The following is a 21,471-nucleotide window of genomic DNA, read 5'->3' as shown; positions in this document are numbered from 1 at the left end:
GTTTATAAAAAAAGTAGCAACATCTACAACACAATATTAGCTTCATTACATTTAACATTGAAAATATTTTTTGATAATATGTTTGTTTTGTATTGAAAATATTAGTATAATCTTTTATATACTCGATTACACTTAAAGAAATTTGACTAAGAAAAAATTCAAACGACTTATAATATAAGACGAAGGATGTAATATATATCTTTGGTGTCATTTTTTTTAGATAATATATCTTTGGTGTCATTGTACCGAGAATCAATCACCGGTGTTTATGTGTGTGTTGGTTAATTTGTTGACCACCAGATGGCGCGGCCTGACAATGTTTGCTCGACCCAGGTTTTCGGGGAATTGGGATGTGTTGCTTAACGTTGGTTTAATTGAGGCCTGCTCATTTGGTTGATTTGGGCGTGGTACCAAGTGCTGAGTACGTAGCCTATTGTGGCTAATGGCTAGTAGTTGTATAAGTAAAGATATATATATGTACACCGCTGCATATATTCATATGATTGAACCATATGTCTCCCTAATAGCGATGGATTAAAGCCAAACAATGCCTCTCGAATAACTGACTTGGATTATTCTTAAGATGGTTTAGTTAATCATCAGTAGAATATGTTGGCAGCAAAATCGCATGGTGGATAAATTACTGGACCGGGGCCTGCTACTATACTTTACAAGTGAAAGTAAATACACGAACTAGATAATATAATTAGAAGAAGTTTCTGTTTTTATTAATTCTCAGTTTTTCCCACTTTTGCAGTCCACACAAATCACAGAAGTTATACATTGTGCATGTCACGAGACATGAAAACTAATCCCAGAAGTACTTCTTCTGTCACAAGGAAAAATAAAAATCAGTAACAACGTACTATTTATTGCCCTAGGCTCGATGGAACAGTGTAGCCTGCAAAACCATACAAAAACAATATCAGGCATATAGTCCAATACATGGACATATATACAAGTAGAAATAATAGGATAAAATCTACAGATATGTTTCACTTACTTCCGCACTGGTAGCCAGGCTGGAACGGCTTCTTGCAGAACTTGGCGACATAGACGACCTTCTCCATGCACCACACCTTCTCCTTCTCCTTGGTGACGCCGGCGCACAGGCAGGGGATGTTGGCCCTTTGCCACACGGCGCAGCATGCCTTTGACGGCTCGATTTTGGGCTCCGCCGGCCACCCCTCGTACTTCTTGCACTCCCGGATCATGTCCTGCCGGTCTTGGTCGCAGCCGCCGCTAGGGTCGCCCCACACGACCGCCACCATAATGGCGAGGACCAAGAACAAACCTAGGAGTTGTTGTCTCGCCATGGCTATTGCTTGTGTGTATCTCCCTGGTTTCTCTCAAGATGGTGATGCAAGAGTTGTGTTGATAGTGGTGGTGAGTGGTTTGATTAGGATGCTTGGGTTTTAAATAGGGGAGGTCTATAGTGGAAATTGAATGCTACTATCTATAGGTCATTAATTGCATTGATATATACACATATATTGCATATATGTAACATACAATAACATCTCATATATTATATTGCATATCTGTTAGATATAACAGTATCTTATACATTAGATGCTTGCGTAGAAGTTATTAATTGCGTCGATATATACATATATTGCATATCTGTAAGATATAACATCTCATACATTATATTGCATATTTGTAAGATATAACAATATCTTATACATTAAATGCTTGCGTAGAAGTTATTAATTGCGTCGATATATACATATATTGCATATCTATAAGATATTACATCTGATACATTATATTGTATATCTGTAAGATATAACAATATCTTATACATTAAATGCTTGTGTAGAAATTATTAATTGCATTGATATATACATATATTGCATACCTGTAAGATATAACACTATCTCATACATTAAATGCTTGCATAGAAGTTATTAATTGTATTGATATATACATATATTGTATATCTATAAGATATACTCCCTTCGTCCCAAATTAGAGGGCGTGAAATTTATTTTGCTAAGACCAAGGACTTTGCATGCTTTGGTTTTATCCATTTTTACCTCTATTTAATAGGATCCATGCGAACGGGCATTCAAGTCAACTAACCAAGCATGCAAATCTTGTATAGATTGAAGCGCTCTGTTGATAAGTCAATCCAAATGGCAGCACGGTGTGGGCCCACGTTCCGGCTGCATGCACCAGCTCGCCCTCTAGCGGCATTTAATCACATATGCATGTAAATGAAAGGGCATTATCGGGTAGAAGGTGTAAAATTTGAAAATGCGCCTTATGTTTTGAGACAACGGGGAAAAAAATACTCGCCCTCCAATCTGGGACAGAGGGAGTACCAAAGTTGCAGCCTTTCAACTTTCATGATCATGTAAAGCATGTTGGTATGAGATCCGTCTTTGCTAGTACTCCTTCCGTCCCAAATTAGAGGGTGTGAAATTTATTTTGCTAAGACCAAAGACTTTGCATGCAGTTTAGTTTTATCTATTTTTACCCCTATTTAGCAGGATCCATGTGAACGGGCATTCAAATCAACTAACTAAGCATGCAAATCTCGTATAGAGATTGAAGCGCTCTGTTACGAAGCTAATAAGTCAATCCAAACGGCCACACGGTGCGGGCCCACGTTCCGGCTGCATGCACCAGCTCGCCCTCTATCAGCATTTATTCACATATGCATGTAAATGAGAGGGCATTACCGGGTAGAAGCTGCAACAATTGAAAATGTGCCTTATGTTTTGAGACACCAGGGGAAAAATACATGCCATCTAATTTGGGACGGAGGGAGAAGTAGTATCTCATACATTAAATGCTTGCATAGATCTTATAAGTTATTAATTGCATTGATATATGCATATATTGCATATCTGTAAGATACAGTAGTATCTCATATATTAAATGCTTGTATAGATCATATAAGTTATTAATTGTATTAATATATGCACATATTGTATATCGGTAATATATATCATTATATCATACTTTAAATGATTGCATAGATCAGTTGCATATCAGTTGGATATATCAAAACATGTCCCAAAAATATAACATTTGGTCACATATTAAAATATTAAATACATATCGTAGTAGTAGATCTGTATCTATAAGATACATGACATCTATACCTACTTAAAACATACGTAAGGCTTCCGTATGATTTTTCGTCTGTCGTCACCGAGTTTGTATCGAGGTCACCCTTTTAAGAGAGAGCGATCTGGATCCCCTAATCACGGTCCCTTGATCACATCCCCTGATTCATGCACGCGCTCCCTCTTCTAATCTCTTCCACCTCCCACCTTTCTTCCCGTGCTCCCTCCCCTTCCCAATTAGTGGCCACTGCCGATCTCCTCCGGGCCGCCACCAACCGTCGTCGAAGACCACATCATCACTCGCTCCTAGCCTCCACCTGTTTCCACCACGTCGTGTTGTTGTCGTGTTTCGTCGATGCCAGCATCTCAGGCCTCGCCGCTGATACCCACGAATGTCTAGGAAAATTACCGTCGCAATGCCCAAGCTGGCCCATGATTCAATGACACCATTGCCAAAGCCGCTGATGTAGGCCTCAATGTTTGCCACAGGTGGTCTTCAGTGGTGGCCATGCTGCAGACTGCTCCCTCCCTTTCACTACGACACCAACTGTTTGATTCAGTAATAAACTAAGTAATTCTTTCATGCTCACAGATGGTTTTATTATATATACTCATACACCATACCCATTGTTCTAAAAGCTTTGGTGTATATCTTCGTAATGCTTGTGAGTTAGTGAAACTGAAAGTCACTTGTTTAATTTCGGACGTTATATTATGGATACCTCATCTCTTAGCACCAGTCCAACGCATGCCGCACGTTTTGCTTCGTGCAAGCCCACCGCAGCTGTGTTTCTATGTCTTTTCCTATCCGGATCGAAACGGCATCGCAATCTTCTGTTTCCAATTAAGCTGAGCCGACTAACAGTTCTATACAAGACCCCCCTGACTTTGCCCAAACTACTCACACAAGATATATCATTGCTTGATTCAAAATATATGCATATGCTTGCAGTTAATAGTAATTAGGTTTGTTACCTATCGAATCGAGCCCCACCTAGCGACGAGTTGCGCATGAGATGGATGAAGTCATCAAATGCCATGTCAGCCTTATGCCCAATCCAATCTACTTCTGTTGAATCATCTTAGACCTCGACTCGGTATGGAATTTAGCAGCGTGGCATTATCATAGAATCCCGATTACACGAGAGAAGATGAATTTCTTCCTGTTGCAACGCACGGGTAAAATGCTAGTCATATATAATATCATATAGTTTATTTAACTTTATCCCCTTAAAAAGTCCAGATGAATCCATCATGCATATAGTGGTAAAGGAGGCATCTAAAGTTAGTAAAATCCATTCCTTGCAATGAATATTATTCACACACAACCGTCTTTTAGAAATGACACTTAGGCTTTGCTCGGCACCCATGGTTGGGAACTAATCCCTAAGCACATAAAATGGAGCGACTCATTAGCACATGATTAATTAAGTACTTCCTCCGTTTCATATTATAAGACTTTATAGCATTACCTATATTCATATATATGTTAATGAATCTATACATATATGTGTGCCTAGATTCATTAACATCTATATGAATGTTGATAATGCTAGAAAGTCTTATAACCTAAAACGGAGGTAGTATTAGATACTCCCTCCGTCCAGAAATATAGGGGATTATGTCTCCTTAATTTGTCCAGAAATATAAGGGTTTTTTTTATCCTGAGGTGAGAAGTACAATAGCCATAAGAAATTGTGTACTCCCATCTATTTCCATCAGAGAAAAAACTGTACAGAGAAAAGTACAAGTAATACTACTCCCAAGTTGCCAACTTATCAAAGTAATCCAGTTTATTCCTAAATGTGTACTTTTTGTACTTCATTCATTCTGCAGGCTCAGTTGTGCCAACTAAAAGAATCAAAATGCTACGAAATGGTTGTCAGAATGGAACTCATTACTAAAATAGGTTTCTTATTACTAAGTAGTACAATTACATGGTTCACTTTGAAGGTAATAAACTCATCGCAGATATGATGCCCTTATATTCCATATCATATAGTGAAAGAGGATGTAAAGCCTTAAGCTTAATCATAGTTTTTTATAATTGTGAGTGTGGCAGTGATACATCATTCTTGACATGGTGCCTCACTTGAGTAGCATATCATGTTTATCAAAATTTGCCTTTAAAGTGTAAAAGTTTCAAATCTTCTTAAATTCTAAATCAATTATGCTTGCATTGAGTTGTTATGATTATCAAGTGAAGAAAACAACACTTGGTTACCATGATTTAATGATGAATGGTATGATTGGTATCTCACCATGTCTGATATTTTATAAGGATTTGTAATAAAAGAAATGTTTGGTTACCTTATTAGCAGGCTTACCAGAATGTTTTGATGAAGATCGAAAGCTAAAACTGATTAACATGCGTTGCCTCAGATTCCCTATCAATTGTGATGGTTATTATGTGAGACGATGGAGTGACGATTCAGTACTAGGAGGAGGGAAGTTGGGATGGGTCATGGGCTGTTTGATTGCTTAATCAATATTATCTAGAGCACATAGGCTAAATCAGATGGCTAACTCAAATTTAGGTGATGTGGCACAACAAGGTGAGTGAAAAATAACTTTAACTATAGGTGGTGGGGATAGACTTTATTTATACTAGTTGATACCCCGCGCGTTGCTACAAGATTTTGAAGATTGAATTAAACAACTAAGGCATACGGTGTGTTAGAATAATTGGTTTTATGTTAGTGCAGCATGAATTAGGATATATTTATATAATAAAAAACTAGAGGTAGAAAAATACTTTTTGGGGTCCAACTTTCTAAGATTAGTAGAAGTAATGTAAGGGATAATAATCACATAGTCCAATAGGGGAACTAATATAGAAAACATTTGTAACACGGTAAAAAAAAACCAACAGACATTAGAGCACATATTACGATGGGCGAACCAATGAATCAAGAACTATTCAATTTGAGTTCCTTTATTTAATAAAACATAAATCCAAATCAAATTAACTGAATGAAGAGGAGGAAATATAGGATTGGATGGACATGTTGAAATATGATGAGGATGATTTGATATGCTTGCATGTTGCGCTCTTGAATGTAATAAATTGTATATTAGAATGTTTGCATGTTAAAATGTATTAATTGCTAGTGGATGATGACGTGGTATGTTTGCATGTTAAGCTTTAGGATTTAGTGGGTTGTAATCTTATATAAGGTATAGATATAGGATGAGCTTAATTATTTTATTCTTAACAGCCATGTCCCCTAAACTACGACAATGGAGTGTCTATTTAAAAAAAACATAATTGGCTTTGTATGTTTGAATCTACTAACTAAAATCATGCCTATCCACATCAGAATGGACTTTGATACCTCAAGTGAATAATGTTCCCTCTTGATAATTTATATCTCAAATGCATGTAATTGGTTATAGTTTTTTTTGTATAAAAAACATTTGGCAAACCTTTATCACTTAATGTTTAAAATCGAACTAAACACTAAGAAATCGGTACTATTTATATGCTTGGATTTATCCTTTTCCCCCCTTTATGTGTGTTTTGTATTTAACCTTGAAATTTTTGTGGAGTTGTATATGTACATGAATGTTATTTATAATTTGAGAATTTTTCATAACTACTTAACTATATATGGTTTATGCAAATAGATGTAATGATAATGACATCACTCTTGTGGAAATTCACATACAACCTCCTCAACAAGTTCAACAAGATGAACCAACAATGCAAAGTCCAGTAAGTCGTGCCCATGCACTTCAATTTAGCCATAAGGTGAATGGGTTTCTATGCTTTGATACAAATGTTTCTAAGAATGACATACTATTTATTACTTTTGATGATTTGATTGTCCTTAGTAACAAAGGAGAAGACAATGGAGAAGATAAAACGGCCAAATGTAGAAGAGGAGCCACGAACCATCACGTGCAAGCAAATTCCTATTCGTGGGTTTGGTCCTTCTGACTCTGATGATCAAGGAGATTCCTTGGAGACTCTGATGATCAAGGAGATTCCTTGGAAACCCATAAGTACTTATTGGAAAGCTTAAGAAGCCCTCCTTCATATGTTTTTTGTCTCATGTCAGATTTTGTGCTAAGATGTTTGGAATAGTCAAAACAAGCCATATGCCCATATACTTCATCGAGTCCTAGTTAATTTTGGGTCTTCTACTTCCTTGTTTGTATTCTTAGTATTCGCTTATACTAGGAGCCTTTAGATTATCAACGTCAAGTCCACCACAATCGGTTTATCAATATCTTTCAGAAGATCGGGATCATGGCTAATCACATTTCCTCGAGGAATCAAAATTAAAATTCCCCTATCCTCATATATTGAGGACTCCCTCCATCCCAGAATAAATTTAATTTTCACCATCTCACACATCCCAATAAAAAAAGATTAAAATACCCCCACTTTATCAAATCCTGATGTATTTATTCCTCACTTTATCTACTTCGAATGCATTTATCCCCAACTTTCAAAAACTCAGATGCAACAATTATTAAAAAATAAACTTATTTTAGGACAGATGGGAGCAACAAAAAATGAACTTATTCTAGGATGGAAGAAGTAGCATTTTAGTTTAATTTCTTAGTCTACACATGAATGGGTCAAAGTCAAAGCTGAGTCCTCCCAAAACCACAAGTTCCTCGGTGGGAGGAACTAGCTGGCTTACCGTACAATTTGCTTGAAGTTATTTTGTTTTACCTCTATTTCCATTTATTCTTGTATGTATGACTTAGCGTGTAACTTGACTTCTACTGAAAAACTACGCATGATTAGTTCTAACAATTAGCATGTTCAAGAATAAAATAAATCGAACTCCCTGCGATATAATTTTAGGTTATAACGGCTGATAATGACAAGTTAATGCCGGATATTTAGCAAACTATAATTTTGGAGTATGTGCAAGGGATTGACAAATTAGCATTATAAATTGAATTATCTGCAACTTCAGCCTGGAAGAGGTGATGTTTGGAGCTTTATTTGGGGAACAGATATGTACACAGCGAAAATATTTTATAAGCTTAATTACTCCTCGTTGCATCCTCCTAGACCCATGATTTGGCTGTGGAAAACCAAATGTGTCATGAAGATAAAGGTGTTTGCATGGATTTTGTTTTGTGATAGTCTTAACACAAGGGATATGCTTGACATGAGACATTGTGCAAAAGAGGATGACGATCTCACATGTGCCTTGTGTAATACACATCAAAGAGAGACTAGGCTTCATCTCTTTTTTACATGCCCTTTCAGTGTGGCTTGTTGGCAGCAGCTAGGCATTTCCTAGAATTGTAATCTGGAATTTTTTCAGATGATTGTTTTGGCGAGAATCAGATTTGCTCAAAAGGGTTTCCTTGAGGTATTTTCATGGCAGCATGGCATCTTTGGAAGCAAAGAAATGGGCTAATTTTTCAGAATGTGAAGCCATCGCCTCAATCATGGAAATCTATATTTGTCAAAGAAGTTCTTCTGCATATGTGCAGAATGAAAGACCCACTCAAGCAATTTCTTTTTGATTGGATACAAACTTTACAGTATAGCTGTTTTGTTTGTCCTTTGTAACTTTATACATATTTATGATTTATAAAATTTAAACTGCTGGGCAAAGCCCTGGCAGTACTTTCAGTAAAAAAAAATAGCATTATAAGCATGAGTTGAAAATTGAAGTCTCGAATATGTTAGTTATAGACTATTATTGATTTCCTCAAAACAATCTTCTAACATTCTAATTGATTATTTGTTGACTTGGTGATCGAGTTGGTATGGTCCAAAGTTTGACTCTTATCCCACAATAAACTAGCCAATACCTCATTCTCATTTTGTACTTGACATTTAAATTATTCGTGACAATCTTTAATACACACATCTTATCAATATTTTTAATAACTACATATGTTTATAATATTTATTGAAGGCAGCTGTATGAAAGTGCTTTATATTATAAACCTACTAGTATTATTTTCATGTATTGATTTATAATATTTTTATTTCATAAAAAAACTTAAAATTTTGATGTTTGATGGCATACAATCTGGGATATGCCATCTATTTAAGAACAAAGATAGTAGATTGTACATATAACAGACTGTACAAACTACATACCTGCAATTAGTCTGATAAATTGAAAGGGAAATACATGGCCCTTATTGTTTAGAGAAAATCCCCAGTATATCCCTGCAATTTTAGCTAATCCCTTTTATGCCACTGAATTTTACTTACTTCCTTATATGCTCTTAAAATTTGATTTTGATCCCTTCCATATCCCTCTTGTCAGTTGACCGTCTAATGTCTATAAAAATGACCATGTTACCCTTTGGATGAACATACAAATTTATGAATTACATTATTGAAAATGTAAAAGATTGCCGCATGAGACTATAATAGTTATGAGTTTGTTGTGCGATACATTATTTATGACAAAATTATTTTTAGATAATGAAATAAAAAAATATGTATTTATTTTATTTAGGAGCATTTATACAAAGATAGGACTACCAATGCTCACCATATATTTTTATGAATGCTCTTGATAAAAAAAATCCATTGTCCTATTGAAATTTCAAATAAAAATTTTAATTTATTAAATTTGTTTTACTTTCAAAATTTATGTCAAATTTTTTTGCACTAATTATTTAGTCTCATTAGTTTCATAAAATGCACATATTGTGCACTCAAACAAAATTTTCAATCGTTTTTCAAGCTTATATTCAAATCTAAATCATCAAGGGCATAAAAGATATTTTCAACCAAACTTAAAAGTGAAATGAAGGAAAATGTACCGGCAGGGGCCTGGTGTAACGCTCCGCTTCTCGTGAGACGTTAAAAACTAATTCGGCAAAATCCTATATGCGAAAATTTCGTTCTTTGTGTGCGAGTCTAAGTTGTGCCAAGGATCTCAATTCAAATCCCGTTGTTCCCTCTCATCGAAATCAAAATCCTCCACCTCAAATTCCTCTTCCGATTCAAGTCTCCAAATCAAATTCCGAAATTCAATCGCATCCTTTGAATCCTCGCTAAACACTCGCTCCCAATTCCGAAAAATACCAAACCCTATCTTGAGCCTTCCTTGTTTCCTCCCTGAACCCTCGAGTTCGAATATCGAATTTGAATCCAAATCCAAACTCCAATTCTCTCCAATTCAATTCCTCTGCAGAAGTCTATTTTGCCTCCCTCAGGCTCAGTGGGCCGACTCTTCCTCCCCGGCCCATCTCCCCCTCTCAGTCCAGCCCACCTCTCCCCTCCCAGCCTTCCTCTCCCCTCGCACATGCGTTGCACGCGATCGAGTCGAGAGAGAGAGCGCCGCTCTCTCCCTCTCTCCCTCTCTCTCTCGCTCGTTCTCCCTCTTCTCTCACCGTCGCCGCCATTTGAACCCGCCACCGCCTTTGGTTCCCGCGCACGCGCCAGTCGTGGCCGACCGCCCGGTCGCCGCCACCGTCAGCGCCTGCGCCGCGCTGCCGCTCGGCCCCGCTGCCTGCCGCGAGCTCTGCAGCGCGTGCCCGAGCCGCTCCACGCGTGTCCTGCCAAAACCGTGAGGCCGAGCTCCCGCTCCCATCCCTCTCCCTCCCCAACTCGGCAAAGAGAAGAGCTCCCTTTTCCCCTCCTTTTAGCTCCCTTTTTCCCCTCCTTTTCCACTTTTGCCCGACACCGCCGGCGTCATCACCTGCCGCCGCCTTGGCTGCACGCGTCAACGACCGCCAGCTCGCCGCCCTTGCATCCTTGACCGCCCACGAGGTCGGTTTCCTCCCTCCCCAAACCGACATCCCCCGCGCCTATAAAGCCCGAGCCTCCTCCCCATATCCCTCTCGTTTTTCCCTCGCCTTCACCGCGCCATTGTTGCCTTCCCGCTGTCCTTGCCGTCGCCGTCTGTCGCCGAGCACCGAGGGAGCCGGTGCGTGCGTGGACGCGTGACGAGGAGCTCCGGGCGCCACCTCTCCCTCCCTTCGTCTCGCCGCGACTCCATCCGCGCCGCCAACGCCGCACCCCTCTCGTCGGTGAGCTCCCCACCGTGTTCTTCGTCTCGATGAACGCAGTGCCGTCACCCTCGTGCTCTCGCGCTTAGACGCCGCGCCGCGCCCGTCGCCGTTCGCCATAGCTCGCCGGCCGCCTTGCCCTGCCCCGGAGGTCGCTCACCGTCGCCATGACTCCCTAGGCTAGCTCGTCGCCGCCCGTCGCTTGAAACGAGTTCCCGGAGCCGTGTAGAAGCTCCTTCCCCGGTGAATTGGACTCCCGTTGCCCCGACGAATTTTTTTCCCCTTTTCTCCGCCGGCGATGGCCGCCGCCGCAATCCGCCGCCGTCGGTCCCCCGCCCGACGATTCCTTGCGCCGCCACCATCCCCGGGCCCCCTCGAACCTCCCCGGCTCGCCGCCGCGGCCGCCCGCCTCGTCGGCCGCGCCCACGCCGTGCCACCCATCCCGCCGCCGCACGGCCGCCGTCGCCGGCCGCCGTCACGCCTCCCCTCCCACATCCGAGCCGGTGGATGGAACCCCCTTGGCCCCCTCTCGCTTCCGGTGCCCGCCGCTCGCTCCGGTTCGCCGCCGCTCGCCGGAACGCCTCGCGCGTCGTCGGCCGTCCGATCTCCGGGCGCGCCTCCTCCTCCCGTCTCGCCTTGCCGCCGTGGCTGTCCACGTGGACGCCACCTCAGCCGCTCGGCCGCTTGACCGAGTCCACCCCTGCCCAGTCAGCCACCCCCCTCTCTCCTCTGGCTCGTGGGCTTGGCCCATCGGCCGACCCCCCCTCCTCAGCCTATTAAAACAAACGAAGTCTATTATTCCTCCCTCTTCCCAAGCCGAGTGTCCATCCCCCAAGAACAAAGTCCATTTAAATCCCCTCCTTGAACGGTACACCCTTGGCCCCACTCGTCAGTGACTGTCAATAATATTCTTGTGAATATTATTTCTATAAATTCCATAAACCATTTCTCGTATTCCGGAAAAGTCCGATAAATCATTTCCTTGTCCGGAAAATCCCATTCGAGCTTCCAAAAATTCATATCTGACAATCCGTAGCTCCGATTGACTCCGTTCAACTTCCAGTAATTTCGTAAAATTGAGATCTATTTAATGGCACTATTATTTAGTCTAAATAGGATCTTTCCTTTGGTCTTTTGTTTAGGTTTTTGATTGTTTGCGTATAGTTGCGGTTACCGGATTTTCGTCGATCGCGGGTTTTCTCGAAGAATCGTGAAGCTTCGTGAAGACCTTGAGCAAGGCAAGTCACCCTTTGATCAATTGCTCCTATAATTGGAAAATCATTATTATTTTGTTTGCAACTTGCATTATTAGAATCACACACTTATTGCTTGGCCTCGGTTTGCCTGCCAAACCGACGGACCTACCCAATAGTCGCACTATTTACCTGTAGGTTGTACTACCCTGATTCCTTGTCGCTCCACCCTTGTGATACTTGGGTATCCGTGCTCTCTGAGCGCGTATACCAAATATCCCACATACACCGTTGATTGTCGAAAAATTGGGAAATGGGTTTGAGAAGCCTTGAAAACCCGACATGTGGTGTCGGTGTGTTTAAAAATAAAATGAATTGTGAAAACTCGCGATGCGGGGGTGGTGCCTGCGTGGCGCTGTCCCGTATTCGCATATAAGGACCGATTCCTGTGGGAAACTCATCAAGCATAACAAAGTGCAACCACAAGGTGGAATGGGACACCCTGGCTAAGTAACTAGTCGGTTCGGGGAAACCTCGCATGCCAATAGTTGGGAACGCCGGGGCGGGGTCGGTTGGAGCCAAACCGGGTTCCTGGTAAGGCAAGAACATGAAACTTGCCAGATTACCGATCGAGGTTGTTGGAGTTTGATTTGTGAAAACTAAAATGGCCTATATTTATGTGAGGATTTGATCCTTCTATGTGGCATGAGGTAACCCTGGGTCGGCTTGGGAAAGGCCTTGTTGCGAACCTCCGATACCGACGGGTGTTCGGAATAAGTTCGTATCTTGTGGGTAAAGTGTACCCCTCTGCAGAGGTTAACTAACTGTTCGAACAGCCGTGCCCACGGTCATGGGCGGATGTAAGGTGGTTCCCGTTGCGTAGATTTGTTTGCTTGTGCTTTGTGAAAAGTTATTGCGGTGTGGGAATCGTAACCAGAATCAGCCTATGTGGCAGATGGATGACCTGAGTGGTCAGAAACGAATCTGTGTGATTCGGGATGTCTACAGGCATCATAGACTAGGCTTCCCGAGTGGAAGCGGAATGTTGTGCTGCTGGGCAGCTGGACTCTGGGAGTCCGAGAAAATGAAAAAGGCTCTGGGAGCCGCCTAATCAAGTGAAATGGCTCTGGGAGCCGATAAGTAATGATCTGACCCGGGAGGTCGGTACATTACCATTTGAGTTGTTGAAAAGCATCTCTTAAGTCGAATTGAGACGCAAGTCTCTTTTCAGCCCAAACTTAAAAAGAAAGAAATCACTTAGTGATTTCAAAAATGATTTCAAACAAAGGATTTGCAAAACAACCTTGCCCCTCTTCCAAGCTTGCATTTAACACCTAAGTTCCCGTGACTTGCTGAGTACGAAAGTACTCACCCTTGCTCTATATAAATATATATAGTTCCTCCGCCTTGAAGTGAAGATGAAGTGAAGTGAAGATTAGGGTTTCGTCCTGGTTCCCAGCCGTCGCCTGTGGTGTTGGGTGTTAGTCCGTTGGTTCCGCTGCTGCTGCTGTTGTTGGTGTTTCCTCGTCCGTGTCGTCGGTTGCATTCTCGGGCTGTTCTGAGCTGCAATCTAAGTTAAGGTAAATAAGTCCTCTATTTATTTTAACGATTTGCAATGATTCATATTTGTCACCGTGGGTACCAGCACTATGTCCTGGGACTGGTACCGAGATCGCGGTTTCGTAGGAAGCGGTTCGCGCCGTTATTCCTACGACACGCTCCTGTCAGGTGCCGTTGTACGGCGGTGCCAGATTGGGGTGTGACACCTGGAAAGGATCAAATTGAAATTTCAAAGGTACAGAAGGGATCGGATAAATTTCAGGAGGTTGAAAGGGATTGGATGAGTTTTCAAGAGTATAAAGAGAATTTACTCTATTTTTTATATTGATGTATAATGAAATATTTCAGTGCCTTCTATGGCCTTACTTAGATTAAATATGTGGATGGGAATTTGGAAATATTGGGAAAACACACTATCTTTCATCCCTAAACTTTTAATCGGGTTTGTTAAAACTATGATGCCACATTTTCACATAATTTCAGTCACTTTTTCTCTATGTGATTGCGCTCTCTCCGATATGTAACTATGCTTATATCTCTTGTATCTTCTCTTCCAAATATATAATAAATCACTTTTAATCCTAATCATGAATTCTCTTAATTATACATTGTATATTAGAAAAACTCTAATGTATATATATTAGAAATTACAGTGTAAGTTTTTAACTTTATATTGTAATTATAACGTGAGTGTAGGTAATTTAAAGTGTAAAAACGATTTGATTATTTTTTAAAAAAATAAAATGTGGCACCATAAATATAAGTGCTCCCATTTTATTAGTTAGTTTAATTTGTTGTCAAAGCTAATGCTGTCCCTTTAACAATTAATGGAAAAGTTTACATATCAGTCAGAATTTCTCCTAACATTAATAACAAGTGTGATCCTTGTGGTATCTCCGTAGTGTCCGTAAGAAAGTTATTTTATTATATTCAAACATGATACAATATAATGGTACATAAGCCTCATTTGACTTGAAATGAAATCAGTGGAAAAGAAAGAATAAACAGACAAGATGCAGCAGTTAACGATAGAACATAGATATGCATGAATAAATTAATTAAACATGCATGCTCGTAAATTTGTATGAGCTAGTGATTGACAGCCCGGCAGTTCCTCCTGATCTCGCCATTGCCGCCGGTCTTCACCTCGATGCTGGCCATCTTCACCATGGCCTTCGTGAACCTATCCTCCCACCACCCGGGGATGTTGGCATTGTCCACCACCATCTTCGCCGTCGCCGGCGACGCCAGGAGCGACGCGTCGGAGGTGAAGAGCACCCTGTGCGCGAGCACGTTCTTGTAGTACTGGCTGTCCAGCTTGTTGGGCGTCACGACGTCCTGCACCACCGTGGGGTCGTTGCCTGAGCTCGGCTTCGCCGGGCACTGCGTCCTCAGCATGGCGGCGAGCGGGGGCTCCATGTCGGAGGGGACGGCGAGGCGGTCGGGGACGAAGGACGAGCAGTGGGAGTCGCCGACGGTGTGGGCGCCGGAGAGCACCACCATGTCCTCCACGCCGAGCCCCTTGGCGGCGAAGTTGGCGACGAGCTGGCCGAGGTTGAACTTGGGCGGCGGGAGGAAGTCGAGGGCGCGCGACGCGTTGGAGTAGCGCCCGTCGAGGCGCCCCGCGGGCATCTGGAACGCGACCCTGCTGTTGCTGAGGAAGAAGGAGGCGTCGCGCGCGGCGAAGGCGACGATGTCGGCGCAGGAGACGACGCCCGGGCAGGCCGCCTCGACGGCCGCCTTGGCGGCGTCGATCACCTCGTAGCCGCGGAGGCTGGGCATGTTGGGCGGGCTGAGCTTCTCCGGCTGCGGGTTCGCCGGCGTCGGGTCGAGCAGCACGGACGCATCACATCCCTGCACATTTTCGGCATTGGCGGTGTAAACGTGTCATGCATCCACGGCCACAAAGCTGAGAAACTCGTAATTATATGTGGGTTCAATCCCGTTTTCGGTCCAAAATTCGAAACAAAATGTAGTCAAATTTAAACAAATATTATCAGAATTCAAGAAAAAATAAAAAAATAATAAAAATTTCATGGGAAATAATATCATATTGGAGGGTACGAAATGACCGAAATTTCGAAAATTTCAGTTCGAAATGTCGAAGCCTTAATTGTATACCACTCCGCCCGTTTCATACTATTATAATCCGTTTTAATTTTATAAATTAAATATTCTTAAAAGTTTATCAAATTTATAGAAAAATGTAGTACTATTTTTAATATAAAACAAATATATTATTAAAATATATTCGATGGTTAGTACTTTCGTGCTTTACATATTGTCGATTTTTTTTATAAATTATAATATAAAATAGAACAAGTATAGTACACATGCATATATATATATATATAGGAATGTACCTCGACGAAGCAGTCATGAAAGAGCATGCGGATGAGGCCAGCGCCGACGCCGGGGTTGTGGAGGATGGCGGCGCCGACGACGTTCTTGACGATTTCCTCGGCGTGCGGGCACTTGGCGTAGTAGTAACCGACCTTGAGCCCGCACGAAGCAGGGTTGGGTGGCCCGTAAGCTGCTTGGCACGTCGTCGTCACCGCCGCCATGAGCACCGCGAAGGTGACGACGACCACGGTGGCAGCGAGCTTATTACCACTACCCATGGCAATTAACCAGCTTAGCTAGCTAGCTTAATTGGCTTCTCTTGCTCTTCTTCTGATCAGTGGCTACTGAGAGAGTGAGCTGAGATAGCTAGCTAGCTAGTGAGATTTGCTTGATGGATTGCGATGGTTGAGGCGATGAAGTGATGCTGATGTGCACGAGTATTTATAGGTGAAGATGAGCTCCAGCCTCCAGGTAAGATGAGATCAGGGGAGCGTTCGGTTGATAGATAGCTTCTGGATCGCAAGCTTTTTTAATCTTGGAGCGGATGCATGTTGGCAAAGGGTAAGGTGGTGGACCTGGTGGTGGCAGGAGACCGCGCAATATGCGCGTACGTTTGTTTGTTGCAGCACAAGTGTGTACAACTCTGCGGTTTGACCCGCGACGTTGGTTGGCTCGCTAAACCACGTGCTATTCGGAATCGTTCCTCTAATCCGAGCTTATAACGAGCAATTAACTGGACAAAAAGCGTAGTGATGGACATAAGCATGCTTTCCAGAGCGACCGAGCTAGCTAGCTAGTCAGGGAATGCAAGTCAAACTAAGTCTCTCCCAAACACCTTTTGTGCTCTGCAGTTAAGATGTGAGTTTAATTATTATTATTTCATTGAAATGGTTAGGTAGCAAAGCTTGCGTGGCGGATCAATCAACCTACAAATGGCCTTAAATTATCTAGTATTTAGCTAGCTCCATACACAAGATTGTATAGAGTATGGTTATAAAAAGTAGCTACTTGTACAGAGCAATAACCGGATGATGGGTCACCGTAGTTCTTCTTCCTCCTCCTTTTCACTGATATTTTTTTTTACCTCTAGCTAGTTGCACATCCATGCATTTTGCACAACGGATCAAATTAACATCTCTATTAAAAACCAATATATTTCTTGAACGACGAGGTCAAACAAAAAGATCGATAACTTCCTTCGAATATAAGATAGATAGCAATCAAGGACAAGCTAACACATAATATTCTAGTTAAATCCTCTATGATATAATTGCATGGGGTTGACAAAATCATCGCACAACGGGTTGACAATTGAAGTAGTGAATTTATCTTTCACTAATATATAATTAATTATATACTTACTTCATTAAATAAAAATAATTCACAAACTTAATCAATTATTTTAGGAGCATCAAATGTTTGATATTACAGTTCAAGGGGTAAATCCTTGTATCACGTTAGTTGAGGGGTAAATCGGACTTAATCCTTTATTTGAATAAGACAAATAACAAACTATCATATCTAAATATCAACATCGTTGTATATCAAATGGACAAATACCAAATTTAATAACGCCATATAAAAAGTATAGTCCCCGAAGAAAAAACGGAGGGAGTACTCAGCAAGCATTATTGAAATAAAGCATATGCGCGTATACTTATGCACGGCAGGTACTAGCTAGTGTCAGACAATGTCTCTTAAGCAGTTGATTATGCGTTGCAACTAGGGATGAAACTGGTTCGGATAGTTTCCGTCCGTCCGGACCATTTTTCGGGTTCAGATAGTTTCGGTCGGAATTATCTGGAAATTTTCGGATTTGGAAACGAATTCGGATATTTTTTCTCGGAAACGAAAATGAATACAGTAAGAGTACTATCCGTCGGAATCGGAAAACGGTTGGAAACTATCCGAATTTTTTTCCGGATATCCGCAGACATTGAGCAAATTTTAGAAAAAACATGTATATACATATATATGTATAATTTTTTCATACGGAATCAGATGAAGACAAACTTTATATCAACATTATAGAGCTCGATGAGATCTATAACTTTATTATTGACTATTTTATTATTTGAGGTCATTTAAGGGTCTAAATATTCATTATAATATACCATATTAATTTTTACAAAATCTCAGATCTACAATTCAAACGATATCTGATGGAGATGTGTTCCATATCAAAATTGTAGAGCACAACGGGATCTACCACTTTGTAGTTTATAACATTTGTATTTAAAAGCATTTAAAGTATAATACAAATATTACAAGTTTCGAAGACGTGAAGTAAAATAAATAACATCTCCAATTTATACACTGGTAAGTAAGTTATACATCTAATAAACGGTCTTGAGAATAGAAAATGATAATCATATTTGCATATGGATCTCTTAGAGGAACAGCCATGAAAATCGATTTTCACATATAGTTGTGGGACCGTCTACAAAATTGACGATATAAATGTTGGAGATGTTGAACTAAAATAATAAGCGATATCTCTTCATTTATCAAGAAACTCAATTTGAGGGGTTTTTTATATACCGGTAAATATTCGCTACCGTATTTGTTCTGTCTCGTATTCGCTCCGTATCTGTATTCGATAATATTCGATTTCATTTCTGTATCCGAGTTTTCGATTCCGATTCCGATTCAAAAAAAATATGAAAACGAATATGATAAAACTAGTTTCCGTCCGTTTCCGATCCGTTTTCATCCCTAGTTGCAGCTGGATTAATTATGATAGGTCAGGGTTACGTGATGAAAAGTTCTCTCGGCAAGTGGGCAGAAATTAACAAATTCTTTTCAGAATATGTAGAAGGAGTGAAAACCTTGACTAGCTCTTAAGTAATTAACAAATACAGCAGGTTTTATTACTGATTAATAACAGCACTAGCTCTTGTTCAAGCAACTGCTAAAAAAAGGAAAAATCTACCAACTAGCTGGTGCGCATATCAAACTAAAAAGTTCATTGTATTAGATTGATTGAAATAGCTTCATCATCCAGTCCACCAATATATACTCCCTCTTTTTTTTAACATCATATATATACTCCCTCCGTTTCGTTTTATTTGACACCGTTGACTTTTTATCACATGTTTGACCGTTCGTTTTATTCAAAAACTTTTGTGAAATATGTAAAACTATACGTATGCATAAAAGTATATTTAACAATAAATCAAATGATAGGAAAAGAATTAATAATTATTTAAATTTTTTTAATAAGACGAGCGGTCAAACATGTGCTAAAAAGTCAACGGTATCAAATAAAACGAAACGGAGGGAGTATAAAGGAGGGAGTACAATGGTGTTGCTACTTTATTTTTATATGTAAGTCAACATTTTTTTGGCAGCATATCGAGAATCTGTGCATGGCGGAAGCGTCGTTCAAGCCTGCATTTTAATTCAGAATTGCTATATTTGTGTCGCCACAAATTTGTTAGTTTTATAGTCAGATCTCATACGACCATCCATGTTTTGCTAATATTTTGCAGTCGATTATCTTCAAGATTTGTTCTAGTATTTGCTTTCACTTGGAGATTAAACTATATCACTGGTGGATAAATTATTCATACTAATTATATTATACTTACACTATAATTACATACTGATTACATATGTAAATTTGGGACTTACATATGTAATTTTGAGACTTACGTATGTAAATTTAGGACTTACATTGTAAATACACAATATAAATACATGCCCACTATTTTTTGTGAAAAATATGACGCCATAAATATAGTTACCCTTGCCACGTTAAATGCATAATTGACAAATGCTGGATAAAAATTGGTATATATACAGATAGAGATATATCACCTAAAAGCTCATTGTACTCTAGTCAAATAAAATCACCCATCCTATCATTTGTGAGGTTTCCTCCTATTCTTGGAAAAGTATATATAATTCCTATATTTGAAAGGTGGAAAATTAAACTAAACCGCTTGACATCATTAGAAGATAAATTCACAATTGGCAATAGAGAGATTTTTTAGTACTTAAGAGATACTCCCTCCGTTTCAAAATATTTGACACCGTTGGCTTTTTAGCATATATTTGACCGTTCGTCTTATTAAAAAAATTTGTGAAATATGTAAAACTATATGTGTACATAAAAAATTTGTGAATCAAATGATATGAAAAGAATAAATAATTACTTAAATTTTTTGAATAAGATGAATGATCAAATACGTACTAAAAAGTCAACGGTGTCAAACATTTTGAAATGGAGGGAGTATATAGCTATACATACCTCACAGTGTTAGTTAAGTTAGAAGGTGTTTATATCTGCCCCTGAAGGGATATACCTACTCCCCCACAAAAAGGGGAAAGTTAAGATCATATATAAAAGATGAGTTTTCAATATTATTCTAATCGGATTAGATTAGTTTTGGTAACTCCCTTTATTTAGAGGTATCTTCTGTATGAGGAGGTATACAAATACAACTATCCTAAGATAGGAGAAAACCTCACTATTAATACATAGTTTTTAAGTTTAGGACTTCCAACACCGTATGTTAACGACGGGAAGGGAAAGGTATTTTTTTCATAATAAAATCTATCAAATGTCATTGTAGAAATGTAAGGGAGATTTCAAGGATAAGATTGAGAAATACACATAGAGTGCCAAAGGAAAAAACAAAAAGCTACATCAGTGGCTCAGGAAGGAGTAAGGGTGCCCACAATATGATGGGACTAGAATATCTACAATGCTTCTTTCCAATCGCGTAGTAGTACAACTACATTATAAACACCTATATATATAGTGGGAAGATAAGGATATGATACAATTGGCTCATGTTCTGCAACAAGGATAGAAGACTCAAACTAACAGTTCACAATGCAAAAAAGAAACACGGCTCTCACTAGCTGCAGTTTGGCAAATTGGCACATGCCACCATCATGGACGACAGGACGACGGTGCACAAAATATAGTAATATGAACAACTTTAGACGAAAATGTAAGCACCGTTAGGACTGGCCACAGGACAAAAGTATAAGCAACTATATATCTAATTAATTAAGCAGCAACAGAAATCTTGAAAACGACTTTTCATTAGAGGGATGCATCAAATTAAAGGCTCAAACTAGTAATGCTAGAGCAATTCTTTTGTTATCAAACTAGCTATTCGTGCCCGGTAGCCAAATACCTCCAACTCAACCAACGAAACAAGCTAGCTGCCACTTGGCAGCATTAACCTCTCCCATTACATCCATTAATACATAGAGTATGTTAACTAATTTAAAATTATTTTCTATTGCTATCCGCTTTGAGTAGTTGTTTTGTTGGTAATGTGGAAAGGTGTCTTGACATCAAATCGCACCGTCACACTTTTAGTACGTCATGT

At 40.1% G+C, this 21,471-nt stretch overlaps 2 protein-coding genes across 2 annotated transcripts; both read right to left on the bottom strand.

Annotated features, from left to right (window-relative positions):
* Positions 1-733: 733 nt before the first annotated feature.
* LOC127768578 (uncharacterized) lies at positions 734-1,370 on the bottom strand. The gene is made up of 2 exons (XM_052294185.1): positions 1,004-1,370; positions 734-901 (listed from the first exon to the last, which is right to left on the bottom strand). Exons 1-2 carry the CDS (start codon positions 1,314-1,316, stop codon positions 870-872), a joined length of 345 nt encoding a protein of 114 aa, XP_052150145.1. The 5' UTR covers positions 1,317-1,370; the 3' UTR covers positions 734-869.
* Positions 1,371-14,682: 13,312 nt separating this feature from the next.
* LOC127767764 (peroxidase 2-like) lies at positions 14,683-16,542 on the bottom strand. Its single transcript, XM_052293202.1, has 2 exons — positions 16,144-16,542; positions 14,683-15,634 (listed from the first exon to the last, which is right to left on the bottom strand). Exons 1-2 carry the CDS (start codon positions 16,399-16,401, stop codon positions 14,870-14,872), a joined length of 1,023 nt encoding a protein of 340 aa, XP_052149162.1. The 5' UTR covers positions 16,402-16,542; the 3' UTR covers positions 14,683-14,869.
* Between the last annotated feature and the right edge of the window lie 4,929 nt (positions 16,543-21,471).

Source organism: Oryza glaberrima, chromosome 3, assembly GCF_000147395.1.
Source record: "Oryza glaberrima chromosome 3, OglaRS2, whole genome shotgun sequence".
In the NCBI taxonomy this organism is placed as follows: Eukaryota; Viridiplantae; Streptophyta; class Magnoliopsida; order Poales; family Poaceae; genus Oryza; species Oryza glaberrima.
This window is presented reverse-complemented; position numbering and strand designations above follow the sequence as displayed.

What these genes read in the sequence shown, in the direction of transcription:
- LOC127768578 (XM_052294185.1), bottom strand. Translation starts at nt 1,316, where the DNA reads ATGGCGAGACAACAACTCCTAGGTTTGTTCTTGGTCCTCGCCATTATG. An exon ending in GCCTGGCTACCAGTGCGGAA is followed by an intron (nt 902 to 1,003) that starts GTAAGTGAAACA and finishes ATGGTTTTGCAG; the next exon opens with GCTACACTGTTCCATCGAGC.
- LOC127767764 (XM_052293202.1), bottom strand. Translation starts at nt 16,401, where the DNA reads ATGGGTAGTGGTAATAAGCTCGCTGCCACCGTGGTCGTCGTCACCTTC. An exon ending in TTCATGACTGCTTCGTCGAG is followed by an intron (nt 15,635 to 16,143) that starts GTACATTCCTAT and finishes GAAAATGTGCAG; the next exon opens with GGATGTGATGCGTCCGTGCT.